Genomic DNA, 26390 nt, shown 5'->3' with positions numbered 1-26390 from the left:
AAAATACAAAATACTACTACTTACTTTAACAAAGGCTGGTGGTAAAATGCATTCATGGAAAGTTAAAATACCAGCATTTGAAATACCCTGGTTTGTCAAGTTTTTTAAAATGTATAATCTGATGGGGTAATTGAATTGGCCGAGTTCAAATATGCCCCATAACACATGGGGGCAGGATAACCAGATGTCAAAATTCCAAACTGAAAAATGTGCCCCCAAACAACCGAAGAAACCCATGCATGGGTGGTATCACTGTACTCAGAAGGTGTTGCTGAACACATATCGGGGAGTTGTTTGGCTGTGGCATATGGAACTATGCATTCATACCTTAGGTTTAAAAAAGATGCAAATTATTACCACAAAGTTTGACAATGGCGGGTAGTAGAATTAGTGCATGGAAAGGGTTAAAATATCAGCATTTGAAATATCTGGTTTTCAAACATATATGGCTTGATGGGGGTAAATTGAACTGACTGGCTTTAAAGATGACCCAAATAGATCATGAGGTACAGATGACTAGTTTTGAAAAAAAAATGGTTTCAAATAGCGATACGCTACTTGTACTTATTTTCCTATAAGTTGCACACAAAAAAACATAAAACATTGGGTATTTCTAAACTCAAGGCAAATATTAGAATCTAGTTACCAATCTTTTGTAGATGAGCAAAATATTTTTCAAGTAAAAGTCAATTTGACACCATATTTTATACTTTTTTTATAGTAAATGATATGATATGATAAAAAAAACAATTATATTTAAAGAAAGATGTTCTTGTCCTGGAAAAAACAATATATAATTTGTGTGGGTACAGTAAATGAGAGAGAAGAAAATTACAGCTGAACACGAGCACTGCAGAAATGTTAAAACAGCTATTGTCACAATGGGTAAAAAAATAAAAAAAAACACAGCTCTGTCCTTAACGGGTTAAATAACTATTTTTTTATTCACTTTTATGAACTTTATTCACTTTGTACATTGTTTTGATTTTTACATGGAATACATTTTTTATGGATTATTATATGTAAAATATTACGGTAGTATATACATACTATTTATAATAGGTTTTTTATTCATTGATGTTGGAAATGTAAATGTAAGAATTAGGTAGGTAGCTAGATGTGCGTACATGTGCATAAGGGAGAATGATTATATAAATAAACTATAAGAGCAACAGTTTAAAAGAACATCCTTGGCTGATGTTTCATAGAAATCTATAAAGTAATATGACTCCTGGATCAAGCAGATTACTTAGTGGAACTGTATTAGTGTCAGCCCATTTGTAAAGCAAGTTGGTGTAAAATTCTAGGGCCACAGTTGTAAGCTCTCTAAAGCTTTGACACAGTGACCCTATTCTTCTACTGTGTTAAATGCTATTGAAAAACACACTGCATGTGCAGTAGATGGCACTGCAACAGCTTCTTTAAACAATACATGTCATTGCATGGTTGAGCAAGCGGACATAGAAATCTTAGTCCCAAATCATCTTGAATGTCCCGCTTAATGTAATTAATATCAATAGTAAATTTAAGGCTAAAAAGGTTCGAATGATTTGTGTATCTATAAAGCGTGTACACGTTCCATTTGCTTGAACAAGGCAGAATTCTTAAGCAATATTTATTCTATACAACAATGAGGAAACCATTTTTTATTCCCTGTATTGGGCCAGCCCTTGTCATTCTGAAATATTCAACCCCTTATGGACAGAGACTTTTTCACACAAAAGGGGATTTTCAGCATTATTAGTACCCAACCTTAACAGTACTTTTCCAATTTTTCACTATGAATATCTACTCCAAGTAGTTTTAGAAAAAGTAATGCTTTTTATTAAAACCTTTCGTATAGCTATATCACACAAATACTATCCTTAAGAAAATAGGTGAATTGAAAATCAACCTCATTTCACAGTTTTTCTCCCCTTCAGCATACCAAAGCATTTTGGACAATACTATGCTTCCATCTTTCTATTCCAGCATGACTGTGCCCAGTACACAAAGCAAGGTCCATTAAGTTTGGTGTGGAAGAACTTGACTGGCCCTCACAGAGCCCTGACCTTAACCCCATCGAGCACTTTTGGGACGAACTGGAACGGATATTGTGAGCCAGGATTTCTCGTCCAACATCAGTGCCTGGCCTTACAAATGCTCTACTGGATGAATGGACAAAAACTCGCGTGGAAAGCCTTCACAGAAGAGTGGAAGCCGTTAGCGCTGCCAAAAGGGGGACCAACTACTTTTTACTGTCTATGCATTTGGAATTGGATGTCATAAAAGTCCCTGGTTTGGTGCGGCCAGGTGAACCAATACTTTTGTCCATATAGTGTGTGTATAAGTTACAATTGCTAGAGTCTATATTCAGTTAGTAGCACTATTAACCATCACAAGCCTCTTTGGAGTTTATTCCTCAAAGATAGAGTTTGCAGGAGTGCTGTGGTTTCCACTTCCTCCTTTCACTATTCATTATAAAGGACCAACACTGGCAAGTTTCTCAAGCAAGACTGACTGAGCTTATCCCGCATAATGACTGGTTAAACTATACATTGCACAGGCCCGCAAAGCTATTTCTTCTAGTGAATCTCCCTGGGGGAACTCTTCTGCAAACCCTCCTGGTCTTGGTTTGCAGTATAACAAGCATAATTATCAGCCAGTATAAAGAACCTGTTTTGCTATGACTAATAAACTCCTATGTGGCTATGGGTTGCACAAATATCCAATTCTCAAATTCACTAAAGCCAATTTGCACTCACAAAAAAGCAAAAAGGAAACAATGACAACCTGCATATACTCATTGTTAAAATCACTGGAAATCCCTTGCATACATTGTAAATATTAAATTACATATCCATACACATAGGATTTCTTTGATCACAATCCAAATCTGTTTTATCTATCCCATTCATGAATAAAAATGGAGGTGTTGTTTTTGTCTGTCCAACTAATGTCCCCAATCTGACCTACTTCATATTCAATGTTTTTTGTAGTTATTAAGAGGATGACAAAATAAAGCTTACCTTACTAGCACCAGGAAGTAAGTGTAATTTAACATAAGGATCAGCAAGTCCATTGTGGTCCATTGGCTTTAGGCCCTTTAAAATAAATAAAAGAATTTGAATTAAAAGCAAAGCCTTTTAGACAATAAACAAAAAATAAAACTCATCGTCCCTTGTAATTACAGTGGATAAGATAAAAACAAAAAAAAAACAATGATGGGAAAATAAGAAGGAACTGTCAGACAATATCCACTACAAACAAAATTCCCCGCCCCCCAAAGAATACACTACACAACTTCATAATCTGATGATAATTGTTACTAAAACACACAAGAACTGGAACAGCTAATACCAACTTGCCCTATTGTGGGGACCTTTTATGTGCTTCCAAAAATGCACAAATCAGAAAACCCAGAACAATCAGTAAAGTGTGTATTGTTTTTGTGTTAATCCACATTCTTATATTTTAGTGTATGTATAATAATAAATAATAATAAATGGTAAATTAAGTGCAGCAGAACAAAACAGTGATCTGCCCAAATCAAATGAAGTTTCTGATTCATCTCTGATCCCATGGGCATGTGTTGCCTTTGTAACAAGGTGCGGGGTGTTGTTGTGGAAGGGGTATACATTCCCCCTCGATTTTGCAGGGTTTTCTATGACATATAGGGCAGGCTGGTGCTCCGCCCCGCAGTTTACATGCACCTGGACTGACCCAGGATCCAGGCCAGGAGTTTAAGCTGACTCCAATGCACTGGTCAGCTGCAGGTAATTAGCTGCACTGGCTGCAATATAACCTGACCTGTTGGACAGAAGAGAGAGAGTTTGTTTGGAAGCAGCAGGGCTTGCTTTGCACAAGAGAGACCATCAAAAAGGTTGGTGGGATTACGTTTTGTTTAGTTTTAGACCCTGTGTAGTGAGGGGAGTTATATGTTAGTAAGCGCTCAGACGAGCTAGGCTTTTGTTTGTAGAGAATTTGTGTTCTATGTAATCCTGTAAATATCTTCATACGTGGACTGCAAATAAATCGTGGGTGATTACCTAATTGAGATGTGGCGTTAATACCCTAGAGGACCGTGCTGTTTGGTACCCTGTGAGGGTGCAGGATCACAATATGGTGGAGAATGCGGGCATCAGCACATAAAAGGTCTGTGGGTATGCAAAGTCTCTGCCAGTCTGCATATTGAAGATTGTTTGTGAATCGTGGGACACCCACTCAGTACAGTACCTTCATACTAGTCGTCTGCCTTGGTGTTATGATGGAAGAGCTGGTGAAGGCTTTGGTACAGGCGACTGCTGTACAGCAGGAGACTAATCGTTTACTGACTGCACAGGTTGAAAACCTGAGAGAAGCCCAGCATGAGGACAGAGCTGTCCTTGCTAATGTTTTGCAGAAAGTGCTGTCGCCCTCTGCAGGGAGCCCTACTGTGGATAAGGGGCCCCGTATTCGAGCAACTGATTTCCTGCATAAGATGTCAGAGGCAGATGATGTGGAAGCTTATCTCACTACTTTTGAGAGGGTTGCTACCAGAGAAAACTGGCCAGCAAGCCAGTGGGCGGGGTTACTAGCTCCTTGTCTAAGTGGGGAACCCCAGAAAGCCTATGAAGATTTACCTGATGACCAAGCCCAGGACTATGTACAACTCAGAAAAGAAATTCTAACACGTATAGGCATAACCCCTGCCCTTAGAGCCCAAAGGTTTCATAAGTGGGCTTATGACATGGGTAAACCTACACGGACCCAGATGTATGAGTTGCTGAGGCTTGCTCAGAAATGGCTGAAACCTGAGATCAACTCTGCTACTAAAATAATGGAGATGGTGGTCATGGATCGCTTTCTCAGGAACTTGCCTACAGAACTGCGACAATGGGTCAGCCAAGGGGACCCGAAGGATCCAGAGGAGATGATGTGTCTGGTTGAGAGGTATTTGACCGTTAAGGAGCTACGTAGTACTTCTCCACAGCCAAAGTCCAGATCCCTTAACAACCGGACAAGCGTGAAAACCGGAAGCAAAGGACAAAACCCTGTACCCCGCATGGGACAATATGACTATGGTGGTAACAGGCACCCGCAATTCCCATTACGGCCACAAGAGCAGACTGAGGAACAGATAAGATGCTTCAAATGCCACGAGCCGGGACATTTTGCGCGTAATTGTCCAGAGGGTGAAGAGCCCATGCAGTGTGATGTAGGAGCCAGGGCCCTACACAAGACTGTGTTGACTTGTTCAAATATGTGTGTGGTTACTAGTGCTGTTGATGCAACTCATTTAAGACCAGTGAGGGTGGAGGGGAAGAGTGTACAAGCATTGATTGATTCTGGGAGTGAAGTTACCTTGATAAAAAGTGCTCTGCTTCAGCCAGAGAAAGTAGATACCAGGCAGCTTCTTGATATTGTATGTATACATGGTGACACCCACTCATACCCCACGGCAGAGGTTGATATTGTCACGGATGTAGGAAAGGTCAAATGGCAGGTAGGGGTGGTACCCCTGTTGCCCTACGATGTAGTATTAGGGAGGGACTTCCCCCATTTCCGCAACATAACCGGAAAACCCTCAGTTCCTCAGGTAATGTGCTCTGAGGAAACCCATGAGGAAGAAGGAATGGATAATGTTTTTCCTTTCTCCAGTATTGATTGGGATCCATGCAAGGAACAAGAGTCACCAGTAGTGTGCCTGGGTAATGAAGTAGAACCTCCCCATAATGAGGCCCCCTTAGCACAAGTAGAGTTTCAGGATCTGGGAGTCCACCCTGGAAATTTCCGAGCTGCCCAATGGGAGGATACAACCCTGACAGCAGCTAGAGAGAATGTGCAAGTAATGGAGGATACCATTGTAAACCCTGACAAGCACTTAAGTTCTCCTTATTTCAAAGTAAAACATAACCTGCTTTACCGGGTAGAGAAGACGAGGAGGAAATGGAGAGAGAACACGAGGGCAGAAAAGTAGTGGTTTTTTTCACACGAAATGGGAAAATAATTGGGAAGAAGGAGACGGTGCTGCCCCAAGGAGGATTCTATCCAACCATAGGAATGCTGAGCAGCGGAGAAAAAGTCAAGGTGGACCTGCATCCCTTGAGTGGATGAGGAGACTTGCATCTCGGTGGAAGAACACATTGCATCATTTTGCCATCTTCCCTTCACGCCAACTCCCTGGTCATGCACGATTTGCACGTGGGCTTGTGATAGTGCTTCTTCGTGTCTGGAAACGTCTCACCGTGCCCTTACTAGTGAGTGAGCGTGGGTTTGGTATTACACCCCATGCTTGTAAGTGTTGGCAAAGCAAGCCCTGCTGCTTCCAAACAAACTCTCTCTCTTCTGTCCAACAGGTCAGGTTATATTGCAGCCAGTGCAGCTAATTACCTGCAGCTGACCAGTGCATTGGAGTCAGCTTAAACTCCTGGCCTGGATCCTGGGTCAGTCCAGGTGCATGTAAACTGCGGGGCGGAGCACCAGCCTGCCCTATATGTCATAGAAAACCCTGCAAAATCGAGGGGGAATGTATACCCCTTCCACAACAACACCCCGCACCTTGTTACACCTTATTATTATTATTATATTATATAGTTTTATTTATATAGTGTCAAAAATGTATGCAGCACTTCTTACAATACATATATTCAAGGGGTATGACAAGACTAAGACAAACCGATACATTAGCTGGAGAGAGCCCTGCTCGCAAGCTTACAATCTTGAGGGAATGGGGTGACAAACATAAGGAACAGAGAAAGGCGAAAGGGTAATTTGGGGCATTTGTAAATGCATTGGAAGACTTTGTATGCAGCCCAACAAACCAGCCAGTGGGCGGGGTTACTAGCTCCTTGTCTAAGTGGGGAACCCCAGAAAGCCTATGAAGATTTACCTGATGACCAAGCCCAGGACTATGTACAACTCAGAAAAGAAATTCTAACACGTATAGGCATAACCCCTGCCCTTAGAGCCCAAAGGTTTCATAAGTGGGCTTATGACATGGGTAAACCTACACGGACCCAGATGTATGAGTTGCTGAGGCTTGCTCAGAAATGGCTGAAACCTGAGATCAACTCTGCTACTAAAATAATGGAGATGGTGGTCATGGATCGCTTTCTCAGGAACTTGCCTACAGAACTGCGACAATGGGTCAGCCAAGGGGACCCGAAGGATCCAGAGGAGATGATGTGTCTGGTTGAGAGGTATTTGACCGTTAAGGAGCTACGTAGTACTTCTCCACAGCCAAAGTCCAGATCCCTTAACAACCGGACAAGCGTGAAAACCGGAAGCAAAGGACAAAACCCTGTACCCCGCATGGGACAATATGACTATGGTGGTAACAGGCACCCGCAATTCCCATTACGGCCACAAGAGCAGACTGAGGAACAGATAAGATGCTTCAAATGCCACGAGCCGGGACATTTTGCGCGTAATTGTCCAGAGGGTGAAGAGCCCATGCAGTGTGATGTAGGAGCCAGGGCCCTACACAAGACTGTGTTGACTTGTTCAAATATGTGTGTGGTTACTAGTGCTGTTGATGCAACTCATTTAAGACCAGTGAGGGTGGAGGGGAAGAGTGTACAAGCATTGATTGATTCTGGGAGTGAAGTTACCTTGATAAAAAGTGCTCTGCTTCAGCCAGAGAAAGTAGATACCAGGCAGCTTCTTGATATTGTATGTATACATGGTGACACCCACTCATACCCCACGGCAGAGGTTGATATTGTCACGGATGTAGGAAAGGTCAAATGGCAGGTAGGGGTGGTACCCCTGTTGCCCTACGATGTAGTATTAGGGAGGGACTTCCCCCATTTCCGCAACATAACCGGAAAACCCTCAGTTCCTCAGGTAATGTGCTCTGAGGAAACCCATGAGGAAGAAGGAATGGATAATGTTTTTCCTTTCTCCAGTATTGATTGGGATCCATGCAAGGAACAAGAGTCACCAGTAGTGTGCCTGGGTAATGAAGTAGAACCTCCCCATAATGAGGCCCCCTTAGCACAAGTAGAGTTTCAGGATCTGGGAGTCCACCCTGGAAATTTCCGAGCTGCCCAATGGGAGGATACAACCCTGACAGCAGCTAGAGAGAATGTGCAAGTAATGGAGGATACCATTGTAAACCCTGACAAGCACTTAAGTTCTCCTTATTTCAAAGTAAAACATAACCTGCTTTACCGGGTAGAGAAGACGAGGAGGAAATGGAGAGAGAACACGAGGGCAGAAAAGTAGTGGTTTTTTTCACACGAAATGGGAAAATAATTGGGAAGAAGGAGACGGTGCTGCCCCAAGGAGGATTCTATCCAACCATAGGAATGCTGAGCAGCGGAGAAAAAGTCAAGGTGGACCTGCATCCCTTGAGTGGATGAGGAGACTTGCATCTCGGTGGAAGAACACATTGCATCATTTTGCCATCTTCCCTTCACGCCAACTCCCTGGTCATGCACGATTTGCACGTGGGCTTGTGATAGTGCTTCTTCGTGTCTGGAAACGTCTCACCGTGCCCTTACTAGTGAGTGAGCGTGGGTTTGGTATTACACCCCATGCTTGTAAGTGTTGGCAAAGCAAGCCCTGCTGCTTCCAAACAAACTCTCTCTCTTCTGTCCAACAGGTCAGGTTATATTGCAGCCAGTGCAGCTAATTACCTGCAGCTGACCAGTGCATTGGAGTCAGCTTAAACTCCTGGCCTGGATCCTGGGTCAGTCCAGGTGCATGTAAACTGCGGGGCGGAGCACCAGCCTGCCCTATATGTCATAGAAAACCCTGCAAAATCGAGGGGGAATGTATACCCCTTCCACAACAACACCCCGCACCTTGTTACACCTTATTATTATTATTATATTATATAGTTTTATTTATATAGTGTCAAAAATGTATGCAGCACTTCTTACAATACATATATTCAAGGGGTATGACAAGACTAAGACAAACCGATACATTAGCTGGAGAGAGCCCTGCTCGCAAGCTTACAATCTTGAGGGAATGGGGTGACAAACATAAGGAACAGAGAAAGGCGAAAGGGTAATTTGGGGCATTTGTAAATGCATTGGAAGACTTTGTATGCAGCCCAACAAACAAGGTTTGCCCAGGGCCCCATTAAAATTAAAAACAACCCTGTAATTTGAGTGTTGGTAGCTAGATTCTGAAAATGTGCAAACCTTCCATCACTGGGGTAATTAAGATATATACTAAAATGTATCCATGACATGGAATATATTCTCATATGGTGACAAATACAATTCATGTACATGAAAAAGTCTTCTTGTTTTAGGGCTCATCTATTTTGAGATGCCCCATCTTTAATTACTTAAATATTGATCTGGAATGCAAGGGTGTTAATCTGTCCACATTTGTTTTCTATGTTTTACCTATTTTAGACTTTGTATATTTTCAGGAGGTTTTATTTCCTTATGTTTCACTTGATTGGGTTGTACCTTATGAGATTGGATGGCTACTCTATATCAAAAAGGCACTTAAGAATCAGTGTAATTGTTTTTTGGCAATAAAGAACAATGAATACATAATAAAAATACTGTAGAAGTTAGATTACAAAATGTATTGTCTCTTTGACCATCAGTATTTATAAAGTGCGGAGTTGATACCTATAATAAAAACTCTATTAGGCAGAAGCAGCAAATTGTTTGCTTTTATGACAAACAACAGCATATTTATCTTATTAATGCAATTCACTTTAATTCGGTGCCATACATTATAAAATATCATAGACATTATCGAAGATAGGATCTAAGTATTTTTCTTTTTCTCCCTTTTTTAGAAAATTACACGGCCTAGATATCTTAATCTCTTAAGATTTTTTTAATTGACTATAAAGCTTCACTTAACTAAACTAATTTTCTAGATGGCACCCAAGAGAGTTGCAAAACAAGGCATATAACTCATTGCTAATGTGTCTTGTCAAATGTGATTGTAGCAAAATGAAACATTCTGTCATCTGAGAACTGTATAAGCAATAACTAATATATGTCTGTTAAAGTAACAATGGATGATACATTTATATTATAATCGTGTAATTATAAACTAACACTTTTTAAGTCAGGTAGATTAGTAATGCATTGGGTTTTTTTGACACAGGGATGGACCATAGAGGCAAATGAAGGTCATGTCTAGGGCACTGAGCTAGTAGATGCAGGAGTAAAGTTCAAAAAAACACTAAAGAAAAAAGAGAAAACTATTTCTACTTCAGATGTTATCTCCTGTACTGAGTGTGCCCATCCCATCTACTTGTGATGAAGTACATCTTTGAGGGCATAATTCAATTGAGCTGTCTTCCTCTGCATTATGTCTGTTTACTGTAGTATTACATCTAGACTAGTGGTCCTTAATAGACAAAACTGTTTATGTCCTCTGATCCACCCTTGCAATGACTTTTCCTGCAAGGACTGTTTGGGTTACCTAATTCCAGGGTTTTAATGTAAGAACCATATCTGATGCTGTCTTAGAAAGTTTGTTTGTAACACTATTGTGAATGGTTGACATGTGTATGGTTCTGCACCATGAATACCTAATACTAAATTGAAGCTCAACCTAAAATAAAAGCTTCGTGACAGAATTACATGATGTCTTTTGTGCTGGTGTGTTAAAAAAGCTTAAATATGTGCAGGAACCTTGGTTTGATTTTCATCACATAAGTAAATCTTAATGGCTTGGAAAACAAACATGATTGGCCCATTTTTAATCATTCTCTATAGTACGGGAATTTTCACAAGAAAACTTTATTTATATATTTGGTGCCTATACCCACAACAAATATTCCAGTGTCAATACTCGAAAAAGATTTCCCATGCACAACAATGCTTACTCTCTGTGGCAGTCATTTTCTTCTAGACTGAATTCTAGTTTTAGAAGTTAAGCTACAGTGGAGCAAGTCCTACATAGAAGCTATGTAAAAGATAGAGTGTGCATCAAAAATCCATATTATTCTGCTCTGCAGGTAAAATGAAATGTGAAAAGGCTGTGCTTTTTGAATTTCCTTTTTCATTTTCTAAGCATTTAAGAAAATTTTGAAACGGGTTTGACTCATAAAGTGAAATACAAGGTATATTTTTTCCTCTAGACATAGAAAAATCGGGATGCACACAGTATTCTTCCACTAAAAAGTAAGACTCATACACTAGATGGGCACTGGAAGGTGTAAAACCCCAATCACTGTTCTAGAAAGACTTAAGATCTAAGTGAATTGTTCTTCAAAGTAGAAAAACCACTTCACAACCTGTTATATTCTTCAGTAGACTTTTGCCTGGCGGCCCTTTGTAATTTCACTTAAGACAGAAACATATAATTTGACAGCAGATAAGAACAATTTGGCCCATCTAGTCTGTCCATTTTCTCTGATGTAAAGACTGAGACCTTAATTAGTCGCTGGTCTTATCTTAGATTGAAAATAGCTTTATGTCTATTCTATTCATGTTTAAATTCCCTCACTGATTTAGCCTCTATCACTTCCACTGGGAGGCCATTCTACTTACCTCCTACACACTAGTTAAGTAGAATGTAATATTTAAGTGTTTGATCCTCTAGTTTTAGATTATGACCACTTGTTTTTACATTCCTCCTTCTTTAACCCCTTAAGGACCAGGCTGTTTTTTATTTTTTGTACCCTTTAGGACCAAGGCTGTTTTAACACTTTTGCCGTGCTCGTATTTAGCTGTAATTTTCTCCTCGCCCATTTAGTGTATTCATACAAGTTACATATTGTTTTTTCAGGACAGGAAGGGCTTTTTCTCAGATACCATTTATTTTGATCATATAATCTAATTTCCTATAAAAAAAATATATGATTATTTTACTTACTTTATTTTGATTCTACTATTTGTCCTGAGTTTAGAAATACCCAATGTTTCTTTGCCTTTTTCTGCAAGTTATTGGGCAAAAAGTAGCGTTTTGCTATTTCAAAACAATTTTTTTTCCCAAATCTAGTCATTCTGCCCCATGTGCTATTTCGGGTATCTGTGATTGCCTCCTAAGTTCTTTTAAAACGGGCGTCTAGCGCCATACAGTGTGTGACGGACATTGACATCCCAGGAAGGGGCCAGATATGGCCCCTGATGCCGATCTCGGTGTTACTGAATGCCTTGACATTGAGGTATTACAGCAAAGAAGATCGTAGATCACTTTCTAAGCTTGTTTAACCCCTTAAGGACCGGGCTCATTTTTCGTTTTGTACCCTGTGGGACCGCAGCTGTTTTGACACTTTTGTGGTGCTTGTGTTCAGCTGTAATTTTCTCCTCACCCATTTAGTGTACCCACATAAGTTATATATTGTTTTTTTCAGGACAAGATGGGCTTTCTTCGGATACCATTATTTTGATCGTATCATCTTATTTACTATAAAAAAAATAAAAAAAACATGGTGAAAAATTGAAAAAAAACACATTTTATGACTTTTATTTGAAAAATCTTTTACTCACCTAAAAAAGCAAGTAAAAAAACTAGCTAAATAGATTCTACTACTTGTCCTGAGTTTAGAAATACCCAATGTTTTTATGTTTTTTTGCTGTTTTTTGTAAGTTATAGGGCAATAAGTACAAGCAGCGTTTTATGATTTCCAAATCTTTTTTAACAAATCTGGTCATTCTGCCTCCATCTCCTCTTTGGAAGATCTTTGAAGCCAGTAAACTCAATTTAACCCCCTCAAACCATATATTTTTGAAAACTAGACACCCCAGGGTATTCCAAATGCTGTTATTTTAACCCTTTCCATGCACCAATTATAGAACTACACTTTGTCAAACTTTGTAATAGTCATTTTTTTTATTTTTTTTTTCACACAAATTGTACTTTAGTTATAGATATACAGGTCCTGATATATGTCACTGTAAAACAACCCCCCAATATGTGTTCAGGAACATCTCCTGAGTACAGCGATACCCCACATGCATGGGTTTGTCAGATTGTTTGGCTGGTAAAAGGCTACTTTTGGGGCATGCGTAATCCAGGTGGTCATTTGGTCATTCTGCCTCCATCTCCTCTTTGGAATATCTTTGAAGCGGGTTAACTCAATTTAACCCATTCAAACCATATATTTTTGAAAACTAGACACCCCAGGGTATTCCAAATGCTGTTATTTTAACCCTTTCCATGCACCAATTATAGAACTACACTTTGTCAAACTTTGTAATAGTATTTTTTTTTATTTTTTTTTTCACACAAATTGTACTTTAGTTATAGATATACAGGTTCTGGTATATGTCACTGTCAAACAACCCCCTAATATGTGTTCAGGAACATCTCCTGAGTACAGCGATACCCCACATGCATGGGTTTGTCAGATTGTTTGGCTGGTAAAAGGCTACTTTTGGGGGCATGCGTAATCCAGGTGGTCATTTGGTCATTCTGCCTCCATCTCCTCTTTGGAATATCTTTGAAGCGGGTTAACTCAATTTAACCCATTCAAACCATATATTTTTGAAAACTAGACACCCCAGGGTATTCCAAATGCTGTTATTTTAACCCTTTCCATGCACAAATTATAGAACTACACTTTGTCAAACTTTGTAATAGTATTTTTTTTCCACACAAATTGTACTTTAGTTATAGATATACAGGTTCTGGTATATGCCACTGTCAAACAACACCCCAATGTGTGTTCAGGAACATCTCCTGAGTGCAGTGATACCCGACATGCATGGGTTTGTCGGGTTGTTTGAGATTTAAAATGCCACATTTGGGAAGTGCGCTTTTTTTCTCTATTTTGGTCAGTCTGTACCTATGCCCTATCTTTGAGCTTGGCCACTCCAATTTACCCCATCAGCCATTTTTTTTATATATTAGACACCCCTTGGGTATTTGAAGTGCTTTTATTTTAACTCTTTGTTGAGATTTTTGAGAAATTTTAGCACTTGCTCAAAATAATAAACTTTATTTTTTTATTTTATTTTATTTTTTTAATACTTTTTTTATATTTTTTTACACATTTTGCAATGTACTGGATGGTTCATCTAGTGACATCAGTGCATAATTATTTTTAAATGTTAGCACATTTTTTTTTTTATTTTTTTTTCATTTTTTATTTTTTTTTATTTTTTTTTGAATATTTTACTAATCACATAGTGATTAGAAAGCTGGGCTCCATTGACTTGCATGGTTGAATGCAGTACCTGTATTCAACCTGCAAGTGGAGCCAGAGTTCTCTAGAGGGTCTGGAGACCGTCTAGCTAACTATCATCTTTATTGTTTATTTTCCCGGGCCGCCGCCATCTTGCTTGATGGCGAAGATCACCGGCAGCTGCGGCTGTGACCGCTCTCCGGAGCGGTCACAGCCCATCTAAAGGTAAGTGTTTGGTGTCGCTGGATGCCTCCTGATCGAGGCATTCCAGCGACACCATTTAAGTTTAGGAGGCGATCGTCGATCGCCTCCTAAACGCTTTTAAAACGGGCGTCCGCCCGGGCTGTTGACGCCCCGGGGAGGGGCCAGACATGGCCCCCGATGCCGATCTCGGCGTTACTGAATGCCTCGACATCGAGGCATTACAGTAACGCCGTTTAAGCGAAGAAAGTGATCGTTGATCACTTTCTAAGCTTATTTTATTTTATGACGGTTCAGGACCGTCAAAGGTCATTTAGCGACCTTCATGTCATGACGGTCCTGAACCGGCAAAGGTCGCGAAGGGGTTAATGAAATCACATGCCAGGCACGTCATTGGTCGTTACCTGACCGTTTTTGTGTGACGTTAAGGGGTTAAAAAATTCCCTCCTGTACTTTGTTAAATCTTTACATGCACTAATTCTACCACTAGCCTTTGTCAAAGCTAATGGTAATAATCGTTTGTGTGCATTGGTACAGTATATGTCACTTCCAAACAACACCCTAATATGCGTTCAGCAACATCTCCTGAGTACAGTGATACTGTCACTGTTTCGCTGGACTATTAAGGAAGGTTGTCCCCGCAGAAGTTCTTCCGCTCAAACTACCGCTACTGAGAGGGGAATTCCCGGCAGCAGTAGTCCAGGACTTAGACGATCCCAACAGTGGACAACCTCCCACCAGCTGGAGATAAGTTCTGAGCGGCAGCAGCCGCGGCCAGGCGCAGCACGAGACAGGAGCACAGTGCAGGAAGTCAGCAAAGCCAGGGGTCTGTAACACGGAGCAGGTAGTCGGACAAGCCAGGGGTCTGATACACGGAGCAGGTAGTCGGACAAGCCAGGGGTCTGATACACGGAGCAGGTAGTCGGACAAGCCAGGGGTCTGATACACGGAGCAGGTAGTCGGACAAGCCAGGGGTCTGATACACGGAGCAGGTAGTCGGACGAGCCAGGGGTCAAAACCAAAGATCACAAGCAAAGGTACCGAATCGTAGAGCAAGGGAGAGTCAAACAAGCCAGGGGTCAAAAAACAGGAACTTGATAACACGAGCTTAAGATGAAAACTGAAGACCACAACAGGGTGCTTGTGAAAGGCACAGCCAGCTTTTTAAAACTGGCGCCATTCCACAAGCCCCTCCCGGAGCAGAAACAAAACCACGCCCCCCGGCCGTCCATCATTCCTCCTGCAACTTGCGGCGTGCCCGGGAGGCTGACCGACGACCGGCGGACGGGTAAGTACACAGGCTCCGGGAACTACTGTTCCCGGAGCCGAATCCTCCCCGTGTCCCAATACCTCGGGCGGAGGGTCGTCCGCCGTCCGGGGAGATGTTTTCCTGGGACCCGCGGACAACCCTTCGCCCGCTGCTAATGCCGCGAGCGGAGGACCGACCGCCATCCCGAACGGCCGGCGTACGGGAACCGTGGCCAGACCTCCTCCCAGCGGCGTCCGGAGCTGGGACAGTGAGACTCCCGGCGGCGTCCGGAGCCGGGACAGTGACAGATACCACCCATACATAGGTTTATCGGGTTGTTTAGGGGCTAAAAGTCCAGTTTGAAACTTGTCAAATACATTTACCCCCATTATTATCCTTCATTATTTCTGGGTAAACCAGCTGCTTAGTTTCTCCAGTCTACATCAGGGAGCCTGTGCCCGTTAATGATAAAGTCAACCTTCATTGACATCTTAGTTGTTACCTCAACTAGCAGTTGGTTAAACTAATCTGCTTGTCCATGGTGTCTATAACACAACCACTTTGTTTCCAAAGTCTAAAGTTACCTAAACTGTCTCTAGGCTTTCCTCCATACTTTGTATCAGACTAATCTTTAAGATATATTTTGTATAAAGGGCAAACCTCACACTTTCACTGCCTTTTCTGTCTTCTAAGTATAACATGTATTCTGGTATGACAACATCCCAATCACTTTGCTCATTGTTCCAGGTATCAGTAAACTAAATAGGAGAGGACTGCTTGGATGGGGATGAATTGATCTGGTTCCGATGATGTGTTGAAGCTGGTGATTGTTCAGATGGCTTGATTATGATGATGGTTGGGAGTTATGGGAAGGAATGTTGTACGCTTCCCTGAACAGGTGAGTTTTCAGAGAGGTTTTGAAAGTTGAGGGAGAAAGTCTGATGGAACGGGGAAGGGAATTCCACAGGAGGGGTGCGGCACGAATGTAATCCTAAATACGGGAGTATTCCCGTACCCCAATTATTGCAAAAGAATATGCCAAGCATTAATGTAAAATAAATTACGTATCTTGTTTTAGGACACTGTGCAGGCATATCAGACTGATGAAGTTTTTGATAAAAGACAAAATGTGAGGTTGGATAAGATACAATATGCATACTTTTATATAATCAATCTGTAGTGGCGGTGATAGAAGGATAGATGCCAAATATTACCTGATGCAGGAATAATTCCTCAAGGGAGAGCCTTAATCCCAAAATAATTATATATAAAAGCCCATATAATCAACCCAGCATTTTAAGTGGAACAAGCTTTTTGCATCCTTAGATTCTCATTCCACACTAATTTATGTATTTTTCTAAATTAAAAGAGTCAGGTTGTGATTTTTATGGCGATACCTTCTCTTCTGAATAAAAAGAGTCAATGCAGCTCTGAAGTATTATTTGATTTTGTGCTCTTTTTATTGTAGAATAATAAAAAATTAATGTTTATAATGTAGAATAATGGCTTTCTGTCTTATCTGTGTCTCATCTTATTATGTCATGCTTACTTATATAAAATGAATGCTGAATATTGTTTATATGTATAACACTTTGGGACATATTTAATAATAACCAGCAAAATTCGGGGCGCATGTGTACATAGAAAAAAGAAATAATCTGATAGTGTAATATTGTCAAAAACAATAAGATATGTAGAAGGTGTAAAATGCACTCACAAACAGTGCCAGCACAACAGGCTCGTCTGAGGTATGAAGACTGTTCTTTATTCTTTAAAATCTCTAAGAGCATAAAATAAAGAAAACAACCATATGGTGCAGTATCTTCCTTAATAGTATGTGCGCAAGTTAAAAAAGCACTTACAGGATGGTTGAATTCAAGTCGCTATTCAAAATAAATGTCCATTGAAGTGGATCAGGAACATGCAGATTAAAAACTTCTCAACGCGTTTCGCCGCTCACTGGGCTTCCTCAGGAGAAATAAATATCAATTGATGTCATCCGCTATGATAATCCGCAATCGTGGTGAGTAAAAATAGAATAAAACTTGATTGTCGCCGTCCGCTTTAAATGTCCTCCAGAATGCTTTTAGTCACGGTGCATGTTGGGAAAAAACGTCATCACTTCCTTGAGTCGTATCCTAGCAACGGATCAAGCTCCTCACAGTGTCACGGTGCATGTTGGGAAAAAACGTCATCACTTCCTTGCGTCGTATCCTGGCAACGGATCAAGCTCCTCACAGTGTCACGGTGCATGTTGGGAAAAAACGTCATCACTTCCTTGCGTCGTATCCTAGCAACGGATCAAGCTTCTTCTTTCTTCTTCCCTGGATGGGCGTGGTTTACATTCAGATGTTGATGCGTCAATGGTGGGCGTTTTTCGGTCTTCTGTGTATGACGAGGTGTATCCAGGCAACGTATACGCTGAGGCAGTTCTCGGCTTGATCTCTTTTCAGGAGCTGGATGTCGGAGCTTATGGAAAATGATTCTGTGAGCTATATTGGAGATCCAAGCTCATGAAGGTATAAAGGAGGTAAAGGACGGGAAAAAAATATATAATTATGTTCACAGCTCAAAAAACGAGTGAAAAAATAAATGTGAGAGATATAAGTCATATAAGGTAAGTATGTCAGTGTTAGACAGATGTATGAGAGAGATAGATTATCCATGTATGGATAAATAATTTTTTTTTTTTTTTTTTTTTTTCTTTTTTTTTTCTTTTTTTTTTTCTTTTTTCTTTTTTTTCTTTCCCTTTTTTATAAAAAAAAAAAAAAAAAAAAAAAAAAAAAATATATATAAAAAAAAAAAAAAAAAATAAAAAAAAAATTCAGTTAACATATGTTAAAAAACTGGAACCAAAAGGATATATATAAGGTACCAAAAAAAATATGTATATAAAAGAGAATATATATATATATATATATACATGTATAAACATATATCTGAGTGGAAGTGTACAAAACATTAGTAAAAGGACAAAGTCGAAGTACAGGGATTGTTTCTTACTGATGATCCAGTTTGAAATATAGTGGAAATAAAATATAATGTGAAGCAAGGCTAGACTCATATAAAAGTAATGATATCCAGATCTGTATTAAGGCCATCTTTTTTGTATGTTTGGAAATTGAAAATCCATTGTGTTTCTTTTTTTGAAAGTGTAGAAATGATGTTGCCTCCTCTCCAGTGTACCGTTACTGAATCTATCCCTATAATTTGAAAATTCGGTAATGAAAAGGAGCTACATGTATTACAGTGTCTGGGGACACTGTGTTTGATGTTGTTGTTACGGATCCCTCCTAAGTGTTCAAGCGCTCTAACCTTCAGTTCTCTCGTAGTTCTGCCAATATATTGCTTTCCACATGTGCATTGTAGCAAATATATAACATTTTTAGTGTTACAGTGTATAAAGTTTTTGATGATGTATTCTTTTCCAGTGTTTGTACAGGTGAATGATGTTGTTTTCTTTGGTTGTGTATAGCAAGTCTTACAGACTTTGCAATGGCCACAACGATGGAAACCAGGAGGTTTTGTGGCAAGAAAATGTTTATTTATTTTTTCTATGGGTGGGAGAGCGCTAGGAGCCAATAGTGTTTTTAAATTTGCCAGCTTTTTATAAATAATCTTTGGTTTATTTGGGAGGTGTTTTCGTAACACCGTATCTTCAGAAGTAATCATCTTCTGAGTAAATTCAGTGAAAAGAAATATCCAAATGACCTACTTACCAATAGTCTAGAGGCTGTCCATAAAATTAAAAGGGAGGATCTTGTACGTAATAATAAAAAACAGAAAAATAGAGAAGATTTTGACTTCTCGTTTATTACACAATTTAATGATCAGGCTCCAGCTATTAAAAGGGCCATCAACAAATGTTGGCCCATACTCCTTGAAGATACGGTGTTACGAAAACACCTCCCAAATAAACCAAAGATTATTTATAAAAAGCTGGCAAATTTAAAAACACTATTGGCTCCTAGCGCTCTCCCACCCATAGAAAAAATAAATAAACATTTTCTTGCCACAAAACCTCCTGGTTTCCATCGTTGTGGCCATTGCAAAGTCTGTAAGACTTGCTATACACAACCAAAGAAAACAACATCATTCACCTGTACAAACACTGGAAAAGAATACATCATCAAAAACTTTATACACTGTAACACTAAAAATGTTATATATTTGCTACAATGCACATGTGGAAAGCAATATATTGGCAGAACTACGAGAGAACTGAAGGTTAGAGCGCTTGAACACTTAGGAGGGATCCGTAACAACAACATCAAACACAGTGTCCCCAGACACTGTAATACATGTAGCTCCTTTTCATTACCGAATTTTCAAATTATAGGGATAGATTCAGTAACGGTACACTGGAGAGGAGGCAACATCATTTCTACACTTTCAAAAAAAGAAACACAATGGATTTTCAATTTCCAAACATACAAAAAAGATGGCCTTAATACAGATCTGGATATCATTACTTTTATATGAGTCTAGCCTTGCTTCACATTATATTTTATTTCCACTATATTTCAAACTGGATCATCAGTAAGAAACAATCCCTGTACTTCGACTTTGTCCTTTTACTAATGTTTTGTACACTTCCACTCAGATATATGTTTATACATGTATATATATATATATATATATATTCTCTTTTATATACATATTTTTTTTGGTACCTTATATATATCCTTTTGGTTCCAGTTTTTTAACATATGTTAACTGAATTTTTTTTTTTTATTTTTTTTTTTTATTTTTTTTTTTATATATATTTTTTTTTTTTTTTTTTTTTTTTTTTTTTTATAAAAAAGGGAAAGAAAAAAAAGAAAAAAGAAAAAAAAAAAAAAAAAAAAAAAAAAAGAAAAAAAAAAAAAAAAAAAAAAAAAAAAAAAAAAAATTATTTATCCATACATGGATAATCTATCTCTCTCATACATCTGTCTAACACTGACATACTTACCTTATATGACTTATATCTCTCACATTTATTTTTTCACTCGTTTTTTGAGCTGTGAACATAATTATATATTTTTTTCCCGTCCTTTACCTCCTTTATACCTTCATGAGCTTGGATCTCCAATATAGCTCACAGAATCATTTTCCATAAGCTCCGACATCCAGCTCCTGAAAAGAGATCAAGCCGAGAACTGCCTCAGCGTATACGTTGCCTGGATACACCTCGTCATACACAGAAGACCGAAAAACGCCCACCATTGACGCATCAACATCTGAATGTAAACCACGCCCATCCAGGGAAGAAGAAAGAAGAAGCTTGATCCGTTGCTAGGATACGACGCAAGGAAGTGATGACGTTTTTTCCCAACATGCACCGTGACACTGTGAGGAGCTTGATCCGTTGCCAGGATACGACGCAAGGAAGTGATGACGTTTTTTCCCAACATGCACCGTGACACTGTGAGGAGCTTGATCCGTTGCTAGGATACGACTCAAGGAAGTGATGACGTTTTTTCCCAACATGCACCGTGACTAAAAGCATTCTGGAGGACATTTAAAGCGGACGGCGACAATCAAGTTTTATTCTATTTTTACTCACCACGATTGCGGATTATCATAGCGGATGACATCAATTGATATTTATTTCTCCTGAGGAAGCCCAGTGAGCGGCGAAACGCGTTGAGAAGTTTTTAATCTGCATGTTCCTGATCCACTTCAATGGACATTTATTTTGAATAGCGACTTGAATTCAACCATCCTGTAAGTGCTTTTTTAACTTGCGCACATACTATTAAGGAAGATACTGCACCATATGGTTGTTTTCTTTATTTTATGCTCTTAGAGATTTTAAAGAATAAAGAACAGTCTTCATACCTCAGACGAGCCTGTTGTGCTGGCACTGTTTGTGAGTGCATTTTACACCTTCTACATATCTTATTGTTTTTGACAATATTACACTATCAGATTATTTCTTTTTTCTATGTACACATGCGCCCCGAATTTTGCTGGTTACGTGTTTGAACGCCGAGAGGAGCGTTTTGGTTGGGCTGCGGCAGTGATACATTAGAGAAGTATTTTTTGGTTCCTATTCTTTTACCATCACCTTACACGTGTTTTTTGGGTGTTTTTAGTTTTTAGTTTTTCAGTTCATATTTAATAATAATCCTAGTATTGTCAATAATTCTACTAATTATTAATAAATCTACTAATAATTCTAACATACTATTAACTACCTGGATTGGTTATCCAGTAACATATATTCTCGTAAAATATTCTGTATAGCTTATTCTTGTACAGCAGAGTTGACCATTTAGTGTACCATGGTGCAAAATTCTTTATTCATATTTGAGTGCATTTTAATTAAGTATGTCAAGGATTCCATGAAGAATAACAGTATTTGGCTAAGCCATTTGACGAGTCTCTACATATAATATATGCATGGTGGGTGATTAAAGGGTTAATATTTAAAGCGTCTCCGTGCGAGGGCAATTAGAAAGTCCCCAGGTAGGCCAACCCCCATAAACGGCTCCATAACCTGGAGCAGTATCCATCCTGACACACTAACCCTGATCCCAGGGTTGGTGGTGAAGGGGAGAATTTCACAAGAAGGTACCCACTCATCACTAGAAACTACCAAAAGTAATTACCTAGGTGCTACCTCCAGCCAAAAACAAAAGAAAGATGGCATGTGAGGTTTTTTTAATAAAGTAATTTAATATTGCATATTAGATTAGATAATGAAATGTAACATTTTGGTCCCCCGAGTTGGGAGGAAAATGTTGAGATTTACTATGTAACCTAATGTGCAAAATTATATTTGATAATTAAAAATATACATATTTTAACCCTAAACATACACTTAAACTTATTTCCCACTACTTACCTTCCCAGCCAAATTACTAGCAACCAAGCTAGTGTTAAAAGCAAAAGTGCAGCTGCATATGATCAGTAGACATTTTTCTTTTCATCTTTGGTCCATTCGTTTTGGCATAATCAATTTCATTTCCTGTGCTTTTTGTTCTTTTTGATTTGTAAACACAATTTGTTTTGATTCTCATTCACGCTCTCTCACACTTTCTCTCTAACTCTCCCACTCTTGCTTACAAGATCTCTCTCTGTGTCTTCATGCCTTATCTGATAACCTTCTCCCTGTTCTCCGCTGCTTCTGGCTCTCCCCTGCATTTTCCTGGCCTCACAAAGTACTTCCACAACAGGAAAGAGCCTCCACACACACCATGGGGACAACCTCTCCCCCTTCAACCAATCAAGGAGAGGTTCCTCCCTGTTGGGAAAGTACATAGAAGAGGCCAGGGCAATGCAGGAGAGAGCCCGGAGCAAAAGAAAAAAAAACATGAAATGAAAATTCAGAGCATTCTCCTTTTTTTTTGTGTTGAGGCCCCTTCATCTGAAGTCTTATAATCACTGTAGAACCGTGATAGAAGAAAAATATTTATTTCAAGCAACTATGAACTTTTAAACACTGCTGGTGCACTGTAGCAACTGCTCAGCCTCTCTCTGCTTCACGAAGAAGAGAAAAGCTCCGACAGATTGACAATGGCAATGTTTACTAATATCGCCCTTGGCAACATTCATGTGGATCACTTCTTGAAGGAATCATATGCACATAAATCACTCTAAATTAATGTTGCTGTTCAGCAGCATTCCTGCCACCAATCAGCGACTTATCTTAGTAGACCTTGACATAGAGCGGAAGGTCCAGGAGACGGCAGTGCCTTAGGTGCCAACTGGGCAGCAGTAATTAGGCTCCCAGTATGCCGCTACTCAATGGGCCGGTTTACAGGTGATATCTCTGATCTATCCAACCAGCCCGTTTACACTATTGAGGCTGTGCCGACTCAACACAGCGCAATAGTTTGCATTAGAAGGCGCTACGCACCTTAAGTATACAGATATGATGTCAGATCCTAGTGCTCTGTTTTAAAGGCACAGTGCACCTTTTAGTTGGGTGCAGCCGTCGACGAGGAGAGGTTGGCTGGGGGCACTAACACAGAAGGTAAATATGACGCTGAGGCCAATCACAGAATTTAACTGCCAAGAACCTAAGTTTTACCACAGAAAAGCATCTTTGGGACACAAGTGATGGTTTTGTTCAGGAATGTAATATTATGTCTGTGGTCCTTAAGGGGTCTAGTCACAAAAGAGAGAGCTGAAAAGAGAGCTTGCAGGAGAGCTATGTTTCAACTCGCTTTACGTTACAAATGGCCAACTGTAGAGTGCTCCTGTGACAGAAAGAGCTCAGCTGATCCTGGATAATTTATACTTAAATTGGTCAGATTTACTCAGTCTGCTCACATTTTGCATTATGTAGTGTAAGCTCAGCACTTCTCACAGCAGACACTTGCTAGTGCGGGCCTTTTATAGTAAATTGAGGGAGTTGAAACCACAGGCCTCCGTGTGATAGTCTGGGGTTTTGATCAGCCACCTGTTTTTCCTTTCAGATAACCAGTAATGAATAAACACTTTAGGGAAACAAGATGGTAACCAGTTGCACAGAAAACACCCGTAACACACCCACAAGACTGTAGTAAGTATTATGCACAGAATACATAGCACACTCATAACCACAACTAGTGTGTTATGTCCCCCCAAAGTTGTATTACCGTAACACAGTCCTAACACAAAATAGGTAGAAAAAAAAAAGTCGATTTTCAATTTTGAACAGTTAAAACAATTTAACCAAATACATATTAAGGGATATATATATAAGTATTTTGTCTGGTCATAAACATAATTTTGGTGTATTTTGTGCAACGGATTATTTGTGTTTTTGTTTTTCATTTTTTGCAGTTTTATAATTTACTGAAAGGGTAACCTTGATCGTGATTCACGCAATACACAATCTTTTTTTATGTTTAAGATTATGCTTTTTTTAACTGAATTAACCTTAAAGTTATGTTACGTTTAACCTTTAGATTCTGTAAAAAAAAAAAAGAAAAGAAAACATCAAAATTGGTTGGATTTTCTTCAGCCTTTACCACGATAGGATCATCTCTAAGCAAATACTAAACAAAGATCTGTTTACATAGCTAGCACTGCATGGGCACAAGAAATAAGAAAGCTTGCTGCAGCAATCAGCTCAGTTTGTACAGACAAATTCAAAGAGGTATGTGTTACAAATTAGCTTATTGTTCTGTAAGAAGGGCATTCAGGTGCATTTTAATCCTAGCTAGATAACATCAGATAAAATACCACAGGGGTAATAATGGGAATCATATGAGAATGGAAATGATAAAGCAAATTAGAAATTATGTGGAGAAGGCTTGCAGGAAAAAATATCTAATACATGGGTAGAACATTTTAGGGTTAATCTGTCTAGCCCATCACCACTTTTTTGTTAAATCAACATCAAAATAACTGGAATATGTATTTCTTGGTTATGAGGATCTACCTGCCCTTCTCCCAGCATGCTTAATTTTGAAAGTGTGTGCCTGTACGTGGTATAAAGAGCATTTAGTAAAGGATGGAGTACATGGCTTGACATGGCGTGAACATCATGCATACATATGACATGTATGGTAAGCTCGATATTCAACATGAAGTTTGGTTTCAAGGGGCATATGGGAAGCAAAGCCATATCCCTTACCTTTCTTTGGTAAACTTTTGGCAGCTTCCCACATCAATGAGCAGATGGTTAGGATGAAGAGTAAACAAGTAGATGGGAGACCAACGACAGGAAAAATGGAGAGAAAGAAAGCATGAAATGAATTTTCAGGTAGTAGACAGGTGACATGATTATAACACAATACAAATAAAATACAAAAAAACAGAGAACATCATGTAACTGAGTGCTTGTTGGTTAATAACCTGGGCATTTCCCAGCAAATAACATGCAATGCCACACGCTGACCCACAGAATTGCTTGTACATAACAAGAGTTTCTGACATATGTAGACCCATCCATTTAGGACATAAAATTATTTTTATTTTAAAAGTATTTAATATATAATATGTTAATTCCCTGTTATTCAGATATAAAGGGTATTTCTTTCCATTAGTCACATCAGATACATGAACTGCTAATAATAATAATAATAATAATAATACGGTAATAATAATGTAAAGTTTTTGTATTTCGGCAAGATTGTGAGTAACAGAAACCTTTGTGTTCCTTACCACTAAAGGCTCTCGTGCGTACATCTAGCTCACCTCTATGTGCATCAAGCCCTGTGCCTACCCAAAGCCAGTCCCCCTAGAAGACAGCTCCTGGTACCTTGAGAAGTTCCCAAGTTTGCCCTTCAGGAGTTTTCTGGCTGATAAAAAAAAAATCTGTAATTTAATGTTTCCTGTTTGTTGCCTGATTTCTACTGAAACCTGTCATGCCCTGTTACGAAAGATTATTATCAATTCTTATTGTTTTGTTACACTTTTATTCATAAAAATGTCACAGCTAATATCAAGAATATTAAAAATATCCAAACAAATATCACCCTTAATTTGATATTTAATATAATGCCAACATTTTCAATAAGCATTTAAAAAAGGTTACAGCACTTTTATACATATGTACCTGCTGCTCTTTCAACGTTTAAATGCATGGTTTATAGATTATCTTCAGCAGGTAATAATAAGGTGTGGTTACATATGTGACAACAACGTCAGGATAAAATAAAAAAATGAAAAAGGATGTTGGCCTTTTTTTTTTGTTAGGATGCCTAGGCACTACATTTTTATTTATTTCATTTTATTTTTAATTAAAGGTTGGTGCTAGTGTATGTTTGTCCAACTGGATAAATCAGTATTTTCCCATCTGTTTTTGTTTTTTAAATGTGAAGACTGTCTTCATGGATCTGGTTCTGCTAGTTAAGAGAACCTGCTCTAAATTCTAATTCACGTTTGTCTGTAGGTTAACAAACAGCTTTCCGTACAGACACCGAAATGGTTAATTGTAATTTGCATATTAATTATACTCGTCCTGTAATGTAAAGACTTCCTTTAATCAGTGGCTGTTGT

The 26390-nt window shown here is 39.1% G+C and overlaps 1 protein-coding gene across 1 annotated transcript in view; it reads right to left on the bottom strand.

Annotated features, from left to right (window-relative positions):
- The window catches only part of DOC2B (double C2 domain beta), a 208695-nt gene that overhangs the window by 88627 nt on the left and 93678 nt on the right, over positions 1-26390 (bottom strand). The window contains exon 3 of the mRNA XM_053454862.1: positions 3009-3083. Coding sequence (XP_053310837.1) covers positions 3009-3083 — 75 coding nt within the window. The remainder of the gene's footprint in view (positions 1-3008; positions 3084-26390) is intronic.

Source organism: Spea bombifrons, chromosome 2 (assembly GCF_027358695.1).
Source record: "Spea bombifrons isolate aSpeBom1 chromosome 2, aSpeBom1.2.pri, whole genome shotgun sequence".
NCBI lineage: Eukaryota > Metazoa > Chordata > Amphibia > Anura > Pelobatidae > Spea > Spea bombifrons.
This window is presented reverse-complemented; position numbering and strand designations above follow the sequence as displayed.